The following is a 23,874-nucleotide window of genomic DNA, read 5'->3' as shown; positions in this document are numbered from 1 at the left end:
CACTGTTGCAAGGTTCATCGGCGCATATCGTTTTCAACTGTTCATAGTGGTCACTGCTAGGCAAGTTGTCTGGGAAGTCGGTACCAAACTGTGTGACTAATCGTGCAATACCCACTGCGATTAACGTCTGTGGTAACATAACCTAAAGATGCATACGGGCTTTTCACTCCTTTTTCTTTTACTGTTGTCTACTACGTCCTTAGCTCACGATTTTGATGATTATTTTGAAACAGTCTTAAACATCACAAAGGAAGCTGGAGAGGTAACTACACATTTGAAAATACTCTTTGAATCAATTATAGTGTAAGCTGCAATAATCGTAAATGTTTACATAAATTCGTATTTATGTTTACATTTATATAAGTTTCTTTTGTTAAAATAGGATTAATACTCTCTTTATTACGGTATGACTTTCTAATTATATGTAATTTTAGGTATTTGAAAGCGGAAATCCGATTGATAATAATACTACTTCTATTTTTTCAATGTATATAAAATAATTTATTTTGTTTACATGTGAAATTGTTCAACTATAGAAGTATAATCGAGACAATGTTTGTTTGTAAGCGCATCACTCTAGAGTAGCTGGACGATTTGGCTATTTCTTTGTTGTAAAATGTTCTTAATAATCCAAAATAGTGTTTTATAAAATAAAACTTGGAAATTTTATATAATATATTTCTCAGTTCCCACGGAGACGGAAAATTCTGAGCTTTTAGAGATGTATTTGTGTACTGCAAACAACAAAGACAATAGTATTACCCAACCTTTTACTACATGACGTCAATGACGAATTCAAACCATGTATATTCTGGGTTTATTTTTAATAATTTTCTGTGCAATCTTGATACTACTTAAACATTGGTATAACATTTCCATATAATAAATCTAAACGTGTAAACATTTATAACACTTCATCGTTGTCTCTATAAGTAAAAGATTGTATTTTCTTGTTCAATTGACATTGTTGGACTGAAAAACACTGTATTTGATCAAGTTTACATATATTCATACTTTCCAACAAATAAAACTAAGGTTACAAAAATAATGAGGACAGCGAGCGGAGTGGCCCGTGAAGCAAGCAGTTGTGTCCTTTAGAGGGATATCAAAGATAAAATAGGGTGGGGTAGAAGAACTTGCTTATTTGAATTGGGCGTCGTGAAGCGACGACTAATTCCAAGAAGGGTGGCGGTAGACGCATTCGAGAGGGAGAGTCGTAAAGTTGTTTATCCACTCAGTTTAGTCTGTATCATGGGGAGGATGAATTTGTAAGCGTGGGTACGCTGTTAAGTGTACTTTTCAAACGGACTCTTAATCATTATCACGCAACGTGCATTCCGTTTCCGCTTTAATATCCCAACCTGTGGTTGTGTTCCTGGAAGTCACTCTATTGTTTTATGGGTAAACAACTTCAGGGAAACTGGTGATGTCAAAAAAAGAAAACCTAGACTTCCAGGGGCAGCAAGATCACCTCAAAACATTCACATGGTAAGTCTATCTGTTTTGTAATTCCGTAAGCGCTCTGTCCGTAAAACACAGCTGATGTAAGGTTATTTACTCGTTCTGTGATGCGAATCCTTCACGAAGAACTAAAGTTTCATCCTTACAAACTAGCTGTTGCGCAAAAACACAATATATGTAATTTTGTTGCTCTAGAAAACGCATGTTTAGGCACTTCTTGACATGCCACAAGGCTCTCTTGTTTTCTTTATTGACGAAGCTTATTTCCATATGCCAGGATGTGTAAATAAACAGAACATACGCTACTAGAGCCCTGCTAACCACAGGCAACTTAATCAGAGACATCTACATACACAACGTATCACTGTTTGGTGTGCTCTATCGAGAATTGGGATCATTGGTCCATGTTTTTTTTAAGAAAATGAACAGACAGTTTCAATGAATTCTGACCGTTACATCCGTTATGGAGTTTTGCTTGTCAACACTCAATGATATGGATGTGTGGTTCCAGTAGGACAGTGCCATAGCGAGAGTGTTAATGGCAGTTTTGTGTCAACACTTCTCAAGACGCCTTATCTCCAAAAGGAGCTACCTCCATTGGCCAGCACAATCGCCTGATTTAGCTCCGTGCGATTATTTTTATAGGGCTATTTCAAATCAGTGGTCTATACTGATCGTCAAAAGCATGGGCTCAAATAAAAAACAAAATTTGTCAAGCTATTGCCAACATACCAGTCGATTTACTGCAAAATGTTGAACTAAACCTCAGAGTGCGATCCGCTCACTGCATTATTATTTACAACAATAGGCGTCATATGCCTGATGTCATCTTTAAAACTAAACTTTACATTCTGTATTTGGCGATATAACAAGAATTAAATACAGTATATATGTCTTCATTACTTTCTTTTTAATTTAATTTTTAAGTAAGCAAGTTCCTTTGCCCCACACTAATAGGAATACAACAGGTATGTAGTTTTGAGGTTTGTCTGTCTGTCACGCAAAAACTATCACGTAAGAAGGTGTTGAAATATTGTTCAACACTAAATTAATATTTACCTAAAATATGCCTACCTCCGTTTCAAAATTATCAGATCCATCTTGTTGCATCGTAAGTGCTTTCACTATGGAAACTGCTTACTCCGATTTAGGATTCCTCCCTACTAGCCTAAAATAGTTAAATTGCTATTGAAATCTGGAGCTATTCCATCAAAGACCAGGGAATGTTGCACATAAATTCTAGTTAATTGTGCTTATACAAACTGTCCACCCTCTGAAACAATTATTATAAGTGGGCCAGGAGATGGAAAAATCTTCCAAAGACCATAATTAATCCCATAAGTGCTATGAATGCCATTTAAGAAGGATATATGCCTATGACGTTCCTATTTTACTGGCATTACTTGCGAAACCGCGGGTAATATCTAGTCTAAAATATACAATAGTATAGTATAGTGTAGTGTAGTGTGTGTGTGTGTGTGTGTGTGTGTGTGTGTGTGTGTGTGTGTGTGTGTGTGTGTGGTGTGGGTGCGTGCGTGCGTGCGTGCGTGCGTGTGTGTCAAAGTCAAGTCTTTTATTTGCCGTTGATAATATTACAATTATGTGGCAAAAGTCATACCGAATAAATCTATAATTTTTACATTCGTTCACAATACCACATTCAGACATACAATCGTTACATTCATCCATACCACTTACTCGCCAATTTCTCTCCACTGCCAACGCCAGTGTCAGTCTTCTAGATTGGAGGTCTCCCAACTATAATTCAAAAACTCGTCGACGCTATAGAATGCTTTAGACGCTAAAAAGCGCTTCAGACGAGTTTTTAACGCCTTGGGCGTTTGTACGTTTTTCATGGAATCCGGCAAACTGTTGATGAAACGGGAACACTCTGCCTGCGAGGGGCAGGTGTTCATAAAACCACCGTTCTGTGTCGCCCAGTACGGTAGTTGTCTCTGCTCTCGTTTTCCATATTCATGCACGTCACGGCCCCTAGTCAGGGCACATTTTGACTTACAGAATAAAACTGCCTCCAAGATATAGAGACATGGCAGGGTCAACAGCTGCAATTTTTTGAAAGCTGGTCTACACGACTCTCTGAAGTTCATGTTGGCGATTGTTCTAATCGCTTTCTTTTGAAGCCTGAAAACTCTCAAAATTTGATTGTTTGAACAAGCTCCCCACAAAATCACTCCGTAGGAAAGATGTGGGGTAAATCAGGCCGTAATACGCCGCCATCAGAACCTGACTTGGGCAGTATTTGGCTAAAGATCTTAAAACATAAACGCCAGATGCTAATTTTGAACAAACTGAATCAATGTGAACATTCCATGTCAAACCTCGATCAAGGTATATAACCAAGGAATTTGGAGGAGTAAACTTCTTCTAATGTGGAGTCTCCCAGCATGACGGAAGGCCCACACCCAACGTCCATTGGTCGCAGGGCGAAATTCAGAAAATTAGATTTTGTGGAATTTGTTTGTGAGATTGAGGCTATCTCAGTAGCCTCAAGTAGGTGTTGGACGCAATTGTTAAGGTTAACAAAAGCTTTTTGTTTCCAAATCTTCTTTTGATTTATCGTTTAAAACAGAGAGTCGTGTCATCAGCATACTGCACGAGATTCCCGTACAGAAGTGATGACTCGATGTCATTGACATAGACCTGAAAAAGGATTGGACTGAGGATGGAGCCTTGGGGAACTCCATATCTCAAATTCAATGGACTTGAAAGGTGATTTGTAATTTGGACAGTCTGTGTTCTATGGCTTAGAATGATTTAATCCACAGCAGGGGCACACCTCGAATGCCATGAGATTCAAGTGTTGTCAAGAAGTGTATTATGGTCAACACAGTCGAATGCTTTGGATAAGTCGGAGAAAACACACTTATGGTGGGGATTCCGACACTCTAACCCCTCTACAACCATTTCGACCAGACTCACCACAGCGTCTACCGTCGATTTTCCCGTTCTGAAGCCAAATTGGTCTTCAGAGAGCTGGTTGTGTTTTGCTAAGAAAACAAAGCATTCTTGTCAAAAATAGTTTTTTCGAAAATCTTGCTCACAGTTGGCAAAATAGAGACAGGCCGATAATTGTTAAGGGAGCATGGGTCATCTTTTTTTGAAAATTGGGTGTACTTTATAATTTTTCAGGAGGGAGGGGAAAACTCCTGTTTGAAAAGACAGATTTACCAATTGAGTCAGAGGGCTCACAATATGCTTGGCACTTTTTTTCAAGATCCACAAGGACAATAAATTTAGATCGGTTTGATTTTTTGGCCGGGAGCTGCTGAATAATTTTTTCCAATTCTTCCTCAAGTACAGGTGCCAGTATCATTGATTCTACTGGACTACGTCTTCCGCGCGTGATTAACCTGGGGCTCTGACGGTCGTGGACCTCGCCCACAAGCAACAGACGCAAAAAATCTATTAAACTCATGGGCGATCCCAGCTTCATCCCTGCACCAAGGTATCTCCAATTTTAATTTTGATCTGTTTGTGAGCTTTATTTTTATTGTTAATAATGTCCCAAACAGTTTTAGAAACATTTTTAGAAGAAAGAATTTTTTTTGAGACATCATATGATTTCGCGGCTTAGATCACTTTTCGGTAAATTTCTTTTGTAGTTTCGGTAATAAATTTTGAAATTTTCATTTGAATCTGATCTATAAATTTCGGAAAGGAATTTTAGTTTATCTCTTGAAACCAATATTCCTTTCGTGATCCAAGTATTTCTTGTCTTTTTTTGGCATATTTTAATTGTTTTTGTAGGACAGCATAGATTTAGATGAAAATTTAGGCAATTATTGAATGCCTGGAAACTGCTGTTCTACTTTTCTATTATCAAAAGAAAACTCACAATTATTGTGAGTTTTCTTTGTGAAATATATAGAAAATTTATATTCCAATAAGAAGAGCTCCTCCTCCTTCATTGCTGTTCTACTGTTTGGCTTGAATTTAGAAAGTGCCATTGTTCTTCAAAAGAGAGGCGTTTAGGAGAGCAATGTTGCTAGGCCTTATGTCTCTTATTGTTTTAATTAATTTTGGGCTCCCTCTCGATTTGTTGTCCTGTAATTATAGCCTCTTGGCCATAATGATCCGCGATTGCTGTGTTGATCACGGACACACTTCGACATTTGGGAGATTTGAAATGACATTGTCGATAGCAGATTGTGTTGCCGGCGTCACTCTCGTTGGAGTTTTGACCAGCAACTCCAAGCCAAAGCATTGTAGCATATCGACAAAGCGTTTAGTCGACGGATGAGTTTGGTTCATCGCATCGATGTTAAAATCACCCATCAGAACGAAGTTCAGTTGCTGGGTAGTCAATTCCGTCAGCAAAGCTTCAAATTTTTGACATGAAAACATCTTCGTTCCCGTTGGGAGACCTATAAACGCCAAAGACGATTAATTTTGACTTTTGGTGTAAATTTTGACTCCAACTGCTTCAAAATCTTTTTCAATTGTTTCCTTGACTGGAAAAAGGTTTGAACTTAAAATTTTCCTTCATAAAAATGGCGACACCCCCCCTCCTTTGGAGAGTTGTCTACAAAATGCGTTGGCCAAAGTGAAATTTGGAATTTTGCAGAGGGCAATGTTCCTGTCGTTGAAACCGTTTTCGGTCACAACTAGGATATCTGTTTTTTTCGTCCTCACAAATGAGTTGCAGTTCATCCAGTTTGTTTCTCGCTGATTGGGCGTTTTGGTGAAGCAGTCGGACTGAATTGTTTTGATTGAGAAATTTTGTGGTGGTTGTTTGTTGTGATGGAGAGGTGGCTGTCAATTTAGTCTGTTGTTGGCAAGTGGAGTTCCTAAAAAAACAGTTTGATGTGAAATACTATTAATGTTTGCATCATGCAGTTGTGTTTGTGGAGGCGCAGGCTGGCCCGGACCTCCCGGGTGTAGAAGGTACTCTGACCACCTCCGCGTACGTGAGTAGCTGGAGACCAGATGATCGCCGAGGGGCAAAACTTAATTCACCGTGGGTAGCAGCAGACGTCGGCAAGATGGGGGGTGAGACGGTTACTACTGGGGCAGTCACTAGGAGTGGTGGTGGTGAGCGCGTCTCAAGTCTTGTACCGGCAGAACCCGAGAGTACGAGGCCGCCCACGATCATCCTCGCCAGTAGTCTCTTGCCACGCATTGAAAGATGCTGACCGTGTCTCGTGAAATACCTACGGCCGATGTCATTGAAGTTTATGACACGGACGTTGTGTCGAATTGCCAGTTCTTCAATGTAGGCATTCACGAGCACGGTCTCATCGTGGATAGGGTGGTTCGGTTTCAGATCGTAACGGTGTGGAAGGGAGGTTAGAACGATCTCGGTGTCTTTTGATCGGGACGTGATGTATGTCTCTAAGTGACGGTAGATATTTTGCTGCTTGCCCACTGCCAGGTCATTGGTGCCAGCGATCAACACCTCGCAGCGCGTTTCCGGGTCGAGGGGATGTTTGGTCCGAGTTTAGAATGTCGAGCAGCTTTGCGCCTGGCAGGCACACGCCATCAACTGAGGTTCCAGGGGCGATCAAGTCACTCACACTCAGTCCAGCGATGTGACGGGCGTGGCTGTCACCTCTGATAATTTACTGATGTAAAATGATCTGTTTTTACATTTTGAGATGTGTTGTTGGATTGGTGATTCGGTGGTATTTGTTTTTCATGTGATAGGATTTGGAATTTATTATGTATAGGTATTGGAAAACGTTTGTTTATTACTTTTGTTGTTTATATTTCTAATTTTAACTTTGGTCCATTTCTGTTCAGATTTAAAATTCGAAACCTTGCACGAAGTTTTGCTGATGTTTTAAGCACTGATTTTCTGCTTCTAGAACTTCTTATGGTCGTTTTCATGCAGCGAATAATCTCAGTGTTTCCGGCACATCGCGCACACGCGACAGGACTGTTCCGATAGGTCGCACTGCGTAACCGAAGTCCGCAGCAGTGGGTGACGGTTCGCACTGGACACCGCAGTCCACCGTCGCGGAAGCGCGGGCGCTCTGGTCGAACGCGAGATGCGTTCACTTGAAATATCTGGTCCGTGAACTCAAGCAAACGTGTGTGTGGGTGTGTGTGTGTGTGTGTGTGTGTGTGTGTGTGTGTGTGTGTGTGTGTGTGTTTTTATATTTGCTTATAAGAACTGCTCAAGTAGAAAGGCAAATTTATCATGTATAGAAGATTTAGCAATGTATATTATGTAATATTAATGCGATTTGTCTGTTATCTAAATGTTTCATTTACAGATTATAAAGCAAAAGATTTGGGAAGTGAAGAATGTCAAGACCAAACATAGTGTTGTGGATTTTGTGACAGAGACTGATAAAGAAATTGAAGAAAAGATGAAAAGCGAAATTTCTTCGAAATTCGCAGATCACAAGTAAGTATTTTATATATATATATATATATATATATATATATATATATATATATTGATTGTTCACAAAAGGGTGTCACAAACTTATGTGGGTGATAGTACTCACCATTTAAACAAAATATGTCATATAAACATACGTCTAGAAATATATGTCTCGTTTAGCCGCTAGCCTTCATTTTGTACTTTTTATAAAAAAGCTATTTTAACTTATCTCTAAAGCTAGTAAAGTTAAAGAAACCAAATTTGGCACGTAGGTTTGAAGAGATAAGATGAAATTAAATAAACATTATGTTATTTTCTTTTATATTAACAAAATGGCGTCTGTTAACAATATTTAAAGTCAAATAACAAAAACACCAGTATAGTTATAAAAAAATTACTAAACACCAACTATTTGAAAAATTCATTAGAATTTCAAGGGTAAGCGGTACTTGTTTCATCGAAATCCGGTAATGCCTATGCAAGCACCACCACTTTAAAGTTAGGCTTGGACGAGCCGGGACCAGCAAACATTTGGTCTTTTGATAGATATCAGCTGTATTACATCAGTTATAAAACATTTACAAGATACTAACTATTTTACAATTAATTTTTATAACAATTCCAACTCTACGTTTTGCCACGAAATCCGTCAGTGCGCAAGCGAGCACGACCATTTTAAAGTTACGCTTGCACAAGCCATGAGTAACAACTGATAAATACCAATTGTGACATGTTTGGCGCTCTGGCTTGTGTAAGCGTACTTTAAGGTGGTGCAATCGATCAGAGTTTGCATAACAGTCACACAGACAACCTTAAAATGGTCGTGCTTGCTTATGCGTTGACGGATTTCATTGAAAAAAAGTACCGTTGGAATTGCTAAATAGTTAGTATCTCGTAAAAGTTTTATAGCCTATGTAAAACAGCTGATGGCTATCAAAAGACAAAATGTTTGCTGCTGCGGTAGACACTAGCTTTATTCTAAATAAATGTCTCTTTAGTACCCTGTTAGAACAGTACACAGCCATATCATCTTTGATTGCTGAATAGTTCTGAACCAATAGGCTGTTCTTCAACTTTTCTAAGATGAATACTGTGAAATTGTATTCCCAAACCTCCCAAAACGTTCCTCATATTTATACATTTAGTGGCAATCCAATAAATAGCACTTTTCTCTATGTTTCTTAGGGGTTTATCTTGACTTTAGCCAAAATGGAATATTTATTGACGAAGCAGCTAAATTCAGCTACATTTGCCTAAGATTTCTTTTTACATTTTCCTCCGAAGAAGTTCATAAACGGGATTACTTAGGCTTATTTGAGTCAAAGCTGAGATACGGATTGATATTTTGGGGATTTTCTGGTATTATCAACTTTAATAGAGTATTTACTCTTCAAAAAAGAGCATTGATGGTCGTCTTGGGAATGAGGCCAGATTAAAGCTGTAGAGAGAGTTTCCGAACTAGCGATATCCTAACCTTGCCCTTCCTTGTCATTTTTCATTCGAAAATGTTTGTTTTGGAAAATAAAAATCTTTTTCCACATTTAGTTCATGAACATAATACGTATGGCACAGAAATTGCCTAATTTCAGACCGATTCAGACACAACCTTTTCAAAAACTCAATTTCATATTTTAACACTAAATTCTATAATTTTATTAACTTCCAAAAGTAATCAGAATGCAAACAAATGTAAACAGTTTTAAAAAGTATTTAAAGGCTTACTTGATCGGTAAGGCTTTTACAGTCTTCACAGTGATTTCGTGATACCCATGTTTTGGCGAGACTGATAGTGTTTTGTAGTAGGAATAATTTTAATAGTATTGTAAAACTTTTACAAGAGTGTTATCTGCTTTACATTAAGACTGTATAATCTGTTGTAAACAGTTCTGTACGAGTGCTTTCGTATAATTACTTTCTATAGTCATTTCAATTGGTGAGATATTATAGAACAAATATAAATAAAGTATACAGAAAAAGGAAATAAAGTGTAAACAAATGGGGCTCTTTACTTCAATTTTGTTATTTATGCAGTCTTAGTTTTGACTTGCACAGAATGCCTTTGTGTTCTATTGTGTAAAGAAATTATTCTCTTATTTATAATATTTCTAACATTTCCCGGGGGAGGGCAGGGCCCCCGAACCCCCCCCCCTTTATTAAACTGGAGGGGTTTCCACATCCCGACTCCTTGGAGTTCCGGACACTCCTCTCAGAGAAGATGTTTGGGTGTACCACTAAACTTAAGAGTATAATTATTTTAGTCGTTGTTAACAGTGTAGTTCATCCTGTGCATTATGTAATAAGTATTTGTAATTTAGGAACTATCGAAAATTTATTGATAATTATTGTACATTTGACATACGTATAGTGCATATATATATATATATATATATATATATATATATATATATATATATATATATACTTATTATTTAACGAAATTTCTTAATTTATGGTAACAATTACAAGGCGGCTGACTCTTTTGTATTTGTGTTATCAATACTTTTTATTATATGTAGTTTAAACGTATGAAATAAATTGATAACTACAAAAGCATTACCAATACTTAACAATGTTACAGTCATATTACATTAATTACCAACAATAGAATTACTAACCAATGAAAACAGTGTAATGGACAAAAATAAAAGAACAACGACAGAAACAATATTGTTAATAATACTAAGCAAACACAAAATTGTTCTAATTTAAGAAAATATATAGGCTAGTAAATTTATGATCATTTATTTCAATTACAAATTAAATACTTAATGTTATTTTAATAAAAACGTAAGTAGATTATTCATAGTATAGCATGCGCAAATGTTTTTAGAAATGCATGAAAAGTGATTGACAGGGAGCCTTGACAGGTAGAGGGCGCACTCCTCCCTCTACTCCACTCGTGAGCTACATGCAGTAGTATTTGTTTGGTATTTTTTATACATACCGTATCTTTCTTTGTGTTTACATAATATGATGGAGAAAACTATTGTCTCCCCAAAAACAATAATGAGAATAAATTAGGCATATTTTTAAAGTCCCAATATATTTATATGTTTCTTTTTGAAACTTAAAAATTGCAACTTATATCCCAAGCGGCTATAATGCAAGTACTGCAGTGCGTCAATCTCGGCAATTACAGTAAGATCTCTTTCTTGATTGAAAGTGTATGCTAATTTAATATTTATAAAGGATGGGTGCATGTCATTATATATTCTTTAAGAGATTAACATTTACATACAAACGTTTCAAGATGTCAGTACAAGGTAATAATTGTTATTTCCCTACAGTCTAACAAATCTATCTGAGCCCGACTTTGAATTTGTTTAGCTTTGATTGTATTAGTTACACAAGAAGTAACTCATGCAATACTATAAACTGAATAGGTACAGCAAAAGCGTGACAAAAGTAAGTGCTCCACTATAGTAACAAATAATTTAACAGCATAACAATCAAAGTTACTTGGTGCAACCCTAGTTTCGTACCTCAGAACTAACTGAAATAATCGTACACCAAAAACTATGAATGATTTACCTCCTGTGTAACTAGTACAATCAAAGTTACTTGGTGCAACCCTAGTTTCGTACCTCAGAACTAACTGAAATAATCGTACACCAAAAACTATGAATGATTTACCTCCTGTGTAACTAGTACAATCAAAGTTACTTGGTGCAACCCTAGTGTCGGACCTCAGAACTAACTGAAATAATCATACACCAAAAAACTATGAATGATTTACCTCCTGTGTAACTAGTACAATCAAAGTTGTCAGGTTTAAAACAATATATACAAGTACTGATATCTGCGCATTATACATTCTAGAGTAACAGTAATTAAATTTCAACTGATTTATGTTTTTGAATTCACAAAATTATTGATTATTACTTCCATTTTTCCTATTATTACCTTTTGGGATGCTTTTCTGCCTAAGAACTGGCACTGGCCGTGAATTTGAGACGAAGCCTATAATTATTTTACCACAGTTATGTTTGAAGGGATATTACCATATCAGCAAACAAGATTCTTTCTTATATTTATATATTATGGTCGAGTTTTCACATTAATAATCTGGGTAGGAAACAAGATTTCATATAAAATCTATATTTATTTTATTCTCAGATACAATTTTGTGTTAAATATTATTTTTGGTTGGCATAACATTTAAATTGTTATGTTACTAATTAAAATTTCACCCATAAAATATAAACCATATACAGTATTTTAAGAGGAGAGGGATAAAACCACATTATGTTTTTCCTGGGTACACTACTGATTATGTGGTTCAAATATGCCCAGTTATACATGTGATCTTTGTTGGTGTAATTTCGATCAGTGACCCTTGTAACCATCTCATTTTTCTAGATAAGATAAACTTCTGAGACTTATAATCGTCTTAAAATACTAACCTTCTGTCTGTTTTCGCATTATTTTGAAACAAATAAAATCTCTGAAAAAACTAATTGGTAGGAAATGTATATTTTAAAATAATATTGGCACATTCTTTGCTGACCAACTGTTCTCACATGTAATCAATATTTCAAAAACCGTTCAAGATACACAAAATAGGTTTAAAACAAAAAGTTCAGGAAATGTTATAAGCATTACATGACATTTTTAGCTTTTTCTCTAGAATTATAAGTAATAGATTTGTGAATTAAAAAAAGTATAAACGGCCACCATAATGGAAAAAATGTATCAAGCTGGTCAACGAACTTGGTCCAGGTATTTAAAGATAAATTTTTGTTCCAAATTTGAACTTTTTCAGCACTCCTATCACCTGTTACTGGTGATAAAAAATTCTTATGGGATTTACATGTAATCAATATCTTGAAAACTGTTTAGGATACCAAAATATTGCTTATTACAACAGTTTTAGTAAATCTTATAAGCATTCCAGAACATTTTCTTTATAGGTTCATAAATAACGGAGTTTAGAATTTAACAAATGTTTAAACGGCCGCCATATTGAAACGAAATGGCTTGCTAAGCTGGCCAACAAACAAAGCCAAGAGATCAGTTATATTTGTACTATGAATGGGGATACTATGAATGAGGAGTGGTTTTGAGCTCTGGGGTTCATGCTCAGTTAAGTTATCTAAAAAATATAAAATCAACTTAAAACACTAAAAAAGGACTCGTAAGTCCGTTTTTAGCAAATACAGTAGCATCATATGTTAGGTAGTGTTTTGCTGAAGTCACGTGTCAACCCTCTATTAGTTACATATAACATTTGATAATTGTGGAATAGTGCAAGTTATATTTTTTTCATTCACCATATATTTACATCTCTGAATTACACAGTATTAGACAAGTAGTAAATAAATTCAACACAAATATTTACACTATACATATAATGTATTTTCTAGGCCTGGTAACTCTTAAAACTTAAAATCACATAGATGAAAAACGAAACTGACTTTCAAATAAGTTAATCTATAACCTTTGCTCACGTGACCTATGACTACCAATATACTTGTTAGCTAAGCTACCAGATGAAGGAAAGCAGTTGTGCATGTAGGATACATGCCGTCTATGCACATAACTTGGAACTTGGCACATACCAAAAGACATGTTTACACATTGTCACCAATGAACTAATCAACTAAATGAGCCTATAGATAGTTTTGTATTTCTTAAGAGCCATGAAATTAATCAAATATTTAAAACCATTCTGTAACTGTATTTAGGTTTATAGGAGAAGAGGCCACTGATAGTGGCCAGAAGATGGAGTTTACAGACGCCCCAACATGGATCATTGATCCAATAGATGGAACTATGAACTTCGTCCATGGTTACCCTTATGTCTGTATTTCTGTCGCCCTCTTTGTGAACAAGGAGACGCAGATTGGAATTATCTATAACCCAGTCCTAGACCAACTCTTCACTGCACGCAAAGGCCAGGGAGCTTTTTACAACAACAAACCCATGACAGTTTCTGCTATCAAAGGTAGAAATGGATTAATTCAGTTACTATATATATATTGAAAAATTAAATAAGGCTATTGCCACTTTATACAAATTTGATTGTAAACAAAAGTCATTTGACAGGTTTTTGGTCTTCCGATCATATGTTAGTTTAGTTATTTAAATGCATATGTAACAGATATGGCCAAATACAATATAATTGAATTGTAAAAAGTAAGGGCTCTGTGGTGTAATGGTAGCACATTCAACCGGCAAGTGAGAGATCCGGGTTCGACTCCTGGCGGAGCAAGTGCTTTTTGCGATTCAATGTTTATTGAAAAATTATATATATATATATGTATATATATATATATATATATACATATATATATATATTATATACATATATATATATATATATATATATATATATATATATATATATAATGATATAATACATTTTTAAGGATTTTTAAGTCTAAGTTTGTAGTGCAAATGCATAGAAGAGCACATTTGCCTTTTTAAGACTACTGTGTTTGAATATTTTGTATAAATTTTGTTTCCTCACAATCCTCACTGAAAATAGGAGGAAATTTTAGAAGAAAAACAAATATTACTGCAGATATTTACTACTTAATATTATGACTTTTGCATTTCCTTATTTATTTTTAAAGACCATGAGTAGGACTCTCTTTCAAAAAAAGATAACCGCCAACCCAGGTATCAATCCCCATCCCAATCTTGATATTTTTCTGTATTACTTCAGTACTATTATTTAAAAGTGTTACTTTAGATTTTCATAGACTACTATTGTGGTAGTATGGAGCTCTCCTTTTTCCCTCTGAAGAAAAAAAGAATTTTTAATACTGTCATAATTCTCATTCAAAGTTCTCTAAGGAACATCCAGTTTTTCTAAATTTGAATATATAACCTTTACAATTATTAACAAGGGCCAGTGGCGAAGTAGGTCAAGTTAATAGTTTACCTCTTCTTGTATTCATGTTCCATCCAGTTTTACACATATCTGACCAAAGTGGCTGTCTAACAGCTTTGTATTTTGTTCCTATCTTGTTCTTTGGGTTCATCCCTTGAAGCAGTCTCATGTTACCAAGAGCCACCTTTCCTTTCACGTGTAAGTGATAAGGAGATAGCCCTTAAAAGGCAAGGGAGAGCTTCTGTGGGACTAAGCATATGGCCGCACTGATACAAAGGCAAACTAGACACTAAACACTAAAGTCTCATCATTGCTGGCTTTTGTTCCATCTTGGGCCACCAAACAATGTAACCATAGGTGAACACTGTCGTAACGATGGTTTTGTAAAGCCAGGAAATTGTCTTATGTCACACACCTTAAGTTAGGCTACAGAACTTTCTACTAGTGTGAAGAGCACTACACTACTCAGTAGCAACTTCATATGAAGATTCCAGGTCAGCCTTATATCAAGTACAGTGCCCAGATATTCAGCTGCTATAGATGACAACATAGGTTTTCCCAAGATACTGAGACTAAAGGTTAAGCTTCCTCCACTAGGATGCAACCATAGTGGTTTTGGAGCGGTCTATACTCAGTCCATCCTCTGCACACCAACCCCACACAAAATTCAGCATGATTTCAAATAATATAACTTCAAGCATACCTCTTTAACATAATTACAAGATCAAATGCATTACCCTGTACGCCAATGTCTTCTTTATTGAATCTAATCAAGAGACCTCAAAAACAAGGCACCTTAACATGGTTAGAAGAGCCCACTCAGCATACAAGCAATACTGAACATATCTCGGCTCCTACCCTCACTATAATTACTGAACTCCATGAAAGCATGATAATCTGTTCTCCTCCAGAGTATTGACATTAGTAATGAACTGGAGGGAATTGTTGATTGGAAAATTCAGTCCCTGGTGACTGTGCATAAATCACTTATATGTTAAGAAATGCAGATCTGCTGTTGTTATAGGGCAAAATATTCTTCCTTTTATTTGAAATAATAATTACAAAAGTACGAGAGAGACATACGTTATTTGTTCCCTTCAGTGAGAAAAGCCTACAATTTCCATGGCTTCCTATGCAAAAATGTTCTTTGTTGTGATGCCGCTGACAGTATGGCATCATTTCTTGTTTATATTTGTCTTTCTATTCTGATTCTTCAAGAATGTCAACATCTTGTTTACTTCAATATTTTGCCCTGTAATTTTGGCTTCCTTCACTCACATCATACATTTGGCTTCATCACATGTATGCAATTATTTAATTTTGACTTACTTCAACATTATTATTGGATGAAGGATTATGCGTTCATCATGCTAAATCAATGTTTTCAATAACACATGGTGAAAATGTTACCCAGACTTTAATTTCAGAACATATTGTATGTATTTAATATCATAAAGAGGGGTCATTAGGCACTGCTACAAATTTTTGGCCCTGCTAATTTTGCTAAAAGAGTTTTAGACTCTCGAAAAAGAGCAAGATACTTTTAGGTTCACACTTGCCAATTCTTTAGGTTGTATGGTAACCTTACCAAAGTGGCTGAACCTTTTACTAGAGGCTTGCTTCACATGAGCAAAGAATATGTGCTACCCCGTCTCTGACCCTCCTCACAGAGGAGGCATATGATGCTCTCAGCTTTTCCTATCTTACTGGTATCTTGATAATACCTGTGGCCACAATATCCAGTGAAGAGGCTTTTAGGCACCTTAGGTCCTCCTTGCTTGGTTCTTTTGAGTGATTTTGTACCTGATGAACAGTTTTGCTTTTCTGTTGCCTGGTATATTTTTCTAGACGTTGTTCTTATTATTATTTTCCCACTGTCTGATTTCCATCATTAGCTGACTTTTATATATACCAGAAATATCTCTGGGCCCAAAAATTGGAGGAAGCTCCAGCTTATCAGCCTTCACGTTCCCTTCTATACCAATATGACCTGGAGACCCATGCAATGTTTACATGATCGTACCTTGTCAGCGTTTTCAGTATGTTTTTGCATTCCACCACCATCTTCTACAGGTACAATAACTTACAGATTTTAGTGCTGCTTGGCTGTCTGATATAATATTGATTGTGGCTTCCTTCATCTCTTTTAGTATTATTAATTGAGGCACATTCCTGTATTACATAAGACTTTCTCTTGGAAGACCATGGCATGCATACCTATGGATTTTGCAACCTCACATTTAGTTCCTGTAAAGCCCATTCCAGCTTTGTCATTCATTTTAGATGCATCCATACACCAGGTGAGTGATCCAGGCTTTGTTTTGATCGCACCTGCAACCCACTCTTGGTGTTCTGGTAAGATTACCATATATGGATGCTTTAAGTTATAGCAGACGGGTATGATGTCTGTAACTGTATTTCACCCTTGGAAGAAATGTGGGCGTTTGACAGCCTTTTGCTTCCTTCCTCACATGAAGATGAAGTGGTAGCAGATCCAGCATTGCCTCCAAGGCTGCAGTCGGACATGTGTACATTGCACCAGTATTGTTAAGTGTAGTCTGTGCTCTTTTCATTTGTTTTGAGCCACCATACCAATGAGGCATAATATTTGACTTCTTTTGAAATAATTATGAAAGTTATTCAGCTTTGGGGCTGTAAGAACCACTTTCGTTCTTCTGGTGAATGGTACGATTACAGTTTTTCCTGGATTTATATTGAGCCTCATGCTGTTGCACCAACTCCAGACATGGTTCAAGGTGTTTAGAATGATGCTGAAAATTACCTCCTCATGCCTTCCTTTTACCATGATTACCAGGTCATCTTCATACCCCTGTACTACTCTCTTTATGCACTCAGTAGGAGGTGTTATCAAATGCACCCACATTGCCTACAAATGGCTTGTGAGCAATTTCTTTTGTCTAGGTTTTGTAGGGCTGTGGTTGTAGACTTTCCTTAGATAGACAGATTAATACTTGTGAAGCAGTGATTTTGATTTGAATTCACTTCTCATAAATTGGTCTATTACCTTTTCCATGCACAACCAATGAACACGAAGAAACTAAGTTTGATTGGTCTCCGAGTCTAAGTTTGGTAGATTGCTAGAACGCTTTCCTGTTTTGGGTATAAAGACGATATATACTTTTCTCCACTTCCTGGGAATACAGCCCAAAGCTTGACTAGCTCTGTACATTTTTGTTACTATAGGAGTGCATTAAAGCTGGGAAAATACCATCCTTCCCAGGAGATCTTCAGAGTTTCAAGGGTAGAATAGCCTATTTTATTTACAAAGAAAAATTTCCTCCCCAGTCCTAACATTCCGCTGCAAGGCCCATGTATATACCCAGTCCAATCCTTTGGTAGGTGTGTTACTGGTGGAAATCAAGCTGGGAAAGTGAGTACAGTACTTAGAAGTAGCTCCAGAGTCTCCTAGCTGCTCTCATTGTAGATTTCATCATGTTTTAACAGTGTACCTAAACATGTATGTAAGTAAAAATGTTCATATGAAATTTATATTCTATGTTTGGTGGTACAAGTTTCATAAAATATATATTTTGCATTATACACATATTGAAACTTAACTTAAGTCTTTAAATTAACATTTCAGAGTTGTCTGAAGCAGTAGTATCAACTGAGATTGGACTGAGTAGAGAAGAAGAAAAGTTACGAGTTGTTACAGAGAATTTGAAAACTATCATCCCTCTAGTTCAAGGGTAAGTGGAGGGAGGAGGAAGGAATAGGCATAATTTAACTAAGTAATGATTTCCTTGAAACAGGATCAAAGTGCCAGTGATTCATACAAATATTCAGATTGCCCGTATTCGATCTTATTATTATTTTATTCCTTCTTCGTTTTGTATCTATATGGTCACTTGGATTGCAGTGTCTATAAGAATGAGTACTCTTTTTATAGAAAATTTGTCCGAGCCCAACAGACATTACCATAAATGAACAATTTAGAATAATACGTTTAGTTGGTGAACGATATTAAAATGTGATATATTTTTTAATTATTTGGTACTATATACATACCAATTATAACTCAATGCATGATATCTTTTGTACAAGCTCTTCTAAGATAAATTAAAAATTAAGATTAATATTTAAAATTTCAACATGATGAAGGGTGTCTCAATAGTAACGCATGTGAGATTATTACAGTATGCTAATATTGTTATTGCATATTTGAACTGATGAGGGCAATAAGCAGCCCATTATTATTAATAGTTAATTAATAATAGTTAATTAATAATAGTTAATTATAATTATTAATAGTTATCAATTGTAGAAAAGGAACATTTATTTTAAAGTATATCTTACAGTAGAATAGAAACTGTTTATATGTTCACCAGAAATGTTAATGACCGTTTAAATCAACATGGAGATATAAATAAAATAGGGATATAACCAGAATAATCAGAGCCATCCTGATGTTGATCTCCTTATTCCAGAGTCCGATCAGTAGGAGCAAGCGCAATGGACATGGCTCTGGTTGCACTGGGAGGAACTGACGCATTTTATGAGTTTGGTCTTCATGCCTGGGACATGGCTGCAGGGGACCTCCTGATCAGGGAGGCTGGTGGAGTTATCATGGATCCTTCAGGTATAGTATTTTTATATAAAATTAATAGCCAAAGGAGCTGAGAGCCAATTTGCATTATATGTATAAGCACAAAATCCAGTTTTTCTTGAAACTAATAAGAGAAATTTCTTTTGAGGAAGACATTGATCATCTGGTGCACTAGTTTTAGTGGAGGTTGAGACGGAAGGATGTCATAAAGGTTATAAGTATTGAACGATATTTTATTCTTTAATCACATTGTTTTAACTATGTATTTAGTATTTATATTGCTATCAAACAACTAAATACACTGAAATCACTACTTTCATCAGCCAAGTAATCAATCTGTAGTTGGTTATATGAAACCGATTTAATATTTATTTACATGTATGACAGTTGGTTTTGAATGTCAAGCTAAGAGAAATATCATCTGAGAAAATCTTTACTATTACATACTACTATTTTACTCTTCAATTTCAACTTCCATAAAAACTAGCTGACAATTTATTTTAGAGGAAATTCCTCTATCGTTATAAAAAAATCAGATTGTGTACTCAAAAAATACAAATAGGCTTTTTACACCAAGACTGTTACTTAGTGTCATAGCTACATAAAAATAAATAACAACACTTTTTTCTTCTCATAAACTTGAATTGATAGTGTTTAGTTTGCCTACACTCCTTTGAAACCCTAAATTCCTTTTGAAAACAATTGCAAAGGGCACTTTATGGTATAACTCCACAATTTCATCTTAGGTTATGTTTATTTTGGTAATTTTTTATTTTGAGTTCCAGTAGAGGTATTGGCTAATGCTAATACAGAAGTGGTTAAATAAATACCATCCCCACCAAAAGAATTATCTATGTGTTTTAACGTATTTTACTTCATTATCAAATGACTATTCATTCTTAAATAAATCCAATATATTTGTCCATGAAATATTGTCAGATTATTGCACAGGTCTGGGATCCATTGCATTGAAGAGAAGAGAATGCCACTGATCACCATTTGGCCCTTTAGTCATCTATTTATGTTATATTCATACTGTTTAGCCAAACATGATTACAATATTCCATACCAGAGTATACCAAAGGTCATTTACGTAAGAATTTGTCAAAGTTTGCTGATACCAGAGTGACCTTGGCTGCTTACTATGGGCTTATCTACCCCTTTCTCACATATGCTGTAGTCATTTGGGGATGTGAAAGTGTACGTACAAAATTCGTTTTTTAAACTCCAGAAAAGGGCGTTGAGAGCGGTTTTTGGGAAACCGTGTAGAGCTTCTTGTAGGTCGCTTTTTAGGGAGGCAAAGGTTCTAACATTCCCATCGATTTATATCTTGTACTGCGTGACATTTGTTCACAAAAACCTCCACCTTTTCAAATCTCAAAATCCCCTACATCGTCACAATCTACGTCACTCCAATATGATTACCATTCCTGCCCATAGAACAAGTTTTTTTGAAAGACATTTATTAACCAGCGGCATTAAACTATATAATGCACTCACAGACTCTATGAAAACAAAAACAAGTCCTTCTTTTGAGAGGGAGGTCAAGCGGCATTTGGTACAGCGGGCTTACTACAGTGTCAGGGACTTTGTCGAGTGCTCTGGTCAGACTAGCTTATGTTAAGCTTTATGTTAAGACCAGCCACCTATGTAAGCTTTAGTTTGATTTATTTTAGCATTGACAAAAACTTTAGTGCTGTTTAAATTAATCTGACGTTTTTATATTAATTTTATTGGGCTATTCTGAAAATAACTTAATGTAATTAACTATTACATAATATTGTTGACGCTATTTTGCAGTGTTCTACTGTCTGACAATAAAGAATTTCTGATTTCTGAATTTGGCATAAGTTGCTCCCATAGATGATGAACCATCTCCATAACCAACATATTTTGCTAGTAAAATTTAGCCAAAGTCAAACTTTTTCTGGTGTCTTTTGGAGGTAGGTTATGAAAGTAAGTGACCAATCAAAAGTAATTTAATCCATTCCTGTTGTCTACCCATCCCTAGTATAGCACTATCAAACCAGATGTTCAGTACAAAATAGCCAAATTGTTGTTAACCCATTTAATGCCAATGTGTGATTGAATATTCTGCATTTATCCTTTTCCAACACAAATATTATTTATTGAACTTGATTTGTTTTAACTTAATAAAATTTACATAATAGTTTACTTAAATTTAATATGTCGGACAATGGAAAGTGGATCATTTTAACTCCAAGAAAGACTTTAATACAAAAAAATTATAAATATGAAAGAGTTAAAGAAAAATGTAACTCCATAATACTTGTTAAAAAATATAACTGCAAAACAATACATACTTCTTTTACTGTTTATTTTAATGTATTGTATTATTTGCTGTAACACAAAATAAACAAAATGTAACATTTATGCAATAAGAAAATCATTACACGTGACTTGTATGTATTCACATTAACAGTTGTATTGTTAAGGAATTATGTGTTGGATGAGTAGGAGGATGAGACACAGACCCTGACAGTGCTGAAGTTCAGACGACCCACATTGCTTAATTTGTAGAAATCAAACATGCGTGGCTAGAAGTGACTCATATACTCTGTCACCATGGCAACAGCCATTGCAGCCATACATACAGCTAGAACGAATCAAGTACATTATAAGACAATGCGTTTTTATGTTGTTGCCTCGTTTACTTACTAAGCTCAGAAAATAATGTTTAATAGATACAAATAATTTGAATTTTCCAAAAAAAATTAAACACCCTATTTTAACTCTATACAAATATCAAGAAAGCAGGTTCATATCATCCACAATTTTAGATTTAAAAACTTTTAAATTATTCACTTTTTGCACTTCTATGACATTAATTTAACATTAATTAACAATAATTTCAAGTGATTTGAAAGGATTAACTTATAGGTAACTGGTAATGTTAACTAATTAAATATTTGCAAGGTGGCCCGTTTGACCTGATGAGTCGGAGAGTTCTGTGTGCTGCTACCAACGAGTTGGCAGATCAGCTTCGAGCCAAGTTACAACAGTATTATCCACTCCGAGACTTGTAACTTGAAATTGTACAGTTACACTCTTTTGATGTCATTTGTATAGAAAGGAACGAATATACAATATTTAAATTGTAATTATATTGATTAAAATGATCATACCAGTATGTTTAGCTCTTATTATAAAAACCTACCTAAATATGATATAACTTCATATAATAAATACAGTTCAGACAACTTATGGACAAAAATATTACTTGTAACTCTTGGCATCTCACCTCATATATGTCTAATTCAATAGACTTCCCACGTCACATCCCCTTGAACATTATCATTTAAAGAACTATAACTAATCATCGTCTGACTTCAAGCATGTTTATCTCATCATTAATCTCTGTGAGTTCATCCCTTTGCTAATAATAGTATTTTATTGATTCTTCAAAATTTAACAATTTTTTATATAATTTTCAATCTTCAAAGTTAAATATGGGATTTTCTACCTAAGAGCCGACCCATGATTCAAGGTTAAAATAACACGTTTTCATTTTTTTTTTTTTCATTTTATTGATTAATAAGAATTTATATAAACTTTTGGAATTTATTAAAATTGATAGATTACAATTTTCATATTACAGATATTTTTTTCAATTTTTTGTTTAATTAATTTCACTAATTTGTTAATCAATTTCAAGTACATATTTTAGAATTTCATTACTTCTTTTCTTAGTAAAAACATGTTTGAAGGTTACAAGTTGGTTTTACTATAATTTAAATAAACATGTAAATTTATATCAACATAAGACGATCTCAGTTGTGTCATAATCTATCAGATTTGTAAGGCTACTATCTGGGTTGTAATTAAAGAGAACTGATATTGAACTTCCACTATATAGAAGGAAAGAAAACATTTTTTTCAGAAGTTAAATCTGATAATGAGGTTGTTACTTCTTAGAAGGGTTAGCAGATATAACTATTCCTTATTTGCCTGTATTGATATAAAACGAAAATGGTTCTTATGAAAATGTGAATTTAGGAGTGTATAGACCTCTCTACAACCTAACATAAACATACCATATATTTAGACTAGTTTATGGTTAAACAATAAATGTGATGATATTAATGCACTTTATAATGTAAATTAGTAATTTTATGCTATATTATTTATTAAAAAAAAACAAATGTCTAGCTAAGAAAGACAATTATTATTTAAAAAAATAAAAGAAATACGGTAACACTCCTTTTAATTCAATAAACATAAAATTAAAAGCATGAAGGAGCCTTTACTCACTGGTTTGATTTTAATTATTTTATATTTTTGCCTGTTAAACCCTCCAAGTGCTACTATCGCACTGTGCGATAGGTTAGTTTTTGTTAAGTTGCCGTAAAACGGTTTATTTAATTATTCAGTGATTTTCATAGTACAACGTAGGAGAGATTTCTGTACGCACTGGCTCTACTTTGTAAGCCTTTGAATAGAATGAAAAATAACAGTCAGCTGATTTTGTCAGCTGTAGCCGCGCAGTACTTTGTTGTAGGTTTCGTCCAGGTTAGTTATCGTTCGGCCCGCGACGTATTGTTTTGATTTGTGTTATTATTCACTGTGCGATAGATTCTTGCTTCTTATAAAAGATTGTGTATTTTCTATTTTATTATGAGTTGCTACAGTGTTTTAGAGCAC

The 23,874-nt window shown here is 35.1% G+C and overlaps 1 protein-coding gene across 1 annotated transcript; it reads left to right on the top strand.

Moving 5' to 3' along the window:
* Window positions 1-10: 10 nt before the first annotated feature.
* Window positions 11-22,363, top strand: LOC124361445 (inositol monophosphatase 1-like). The gene is made up of 6 exons (XM_046815499.1): window positions 11-262; window positions 7,698-7,831; window positions 13,495-13,754; window positions 18,250-18,355; window positions 19,094-19,245; window positions 22,150-22,363. The coding sequence occupies exons 1-6, from the start codon at window positions 149-151 to the stop codon at window positions 22,257-22,259; spliced, it is 876 nt and encodes a 291-aa protein (XP_046671455.1). The 5' UTR covers window positions 11-148; the 3' UTR covers window positions 22,260-22,363.
* Window positions 22,364-23,874: the final 1,511 nt, after the last annotated feature.

The sequence above is a fragment of the Homalodisca vitripennis genome, chromosome 1 (assembly GCF_021130785.1).
Source record: "Homalodisca vitripennis isolate AUS2020 chromosome 1, UT_GWSS_2.1, whole genome shotgun sequence".
NCBI classification, from domain to species: domain Eukaryota; kingdom Metazoa; phylum Arthropoda; class Insecta; order Hemiptera; family Cicadellidae; genus Homalodisca; species Homalodisca vitripennis.
This window is presented reverse-complemented; position numbering and strand designations above follow the sequence as displayed.

Bases quoted from the DNA above. Each gene is read 5' to 3' on its own strand.
- LOC124361445 (XM_046815499.1), top strand. From the start codon at position 149: ATGCATACGGGCTTTTCACTCCTTTTTCTTTTACTGTTGTCTACTACG. The intron at 263-7,697 runs GTAACTACACAT...TTTCATTTACAG, and splicing joins TCACAAAGGAAGCTGGAGAG to ATTATAAAGCAAAAGATTTG. The intron at 13,755-18,249 runs GTAGAAATGGAT...TTAACATTTCAG, and splicing joins GACAGTTTCTGCTATCAAAG to AGTTGTCTGAAGCAGTAGTA.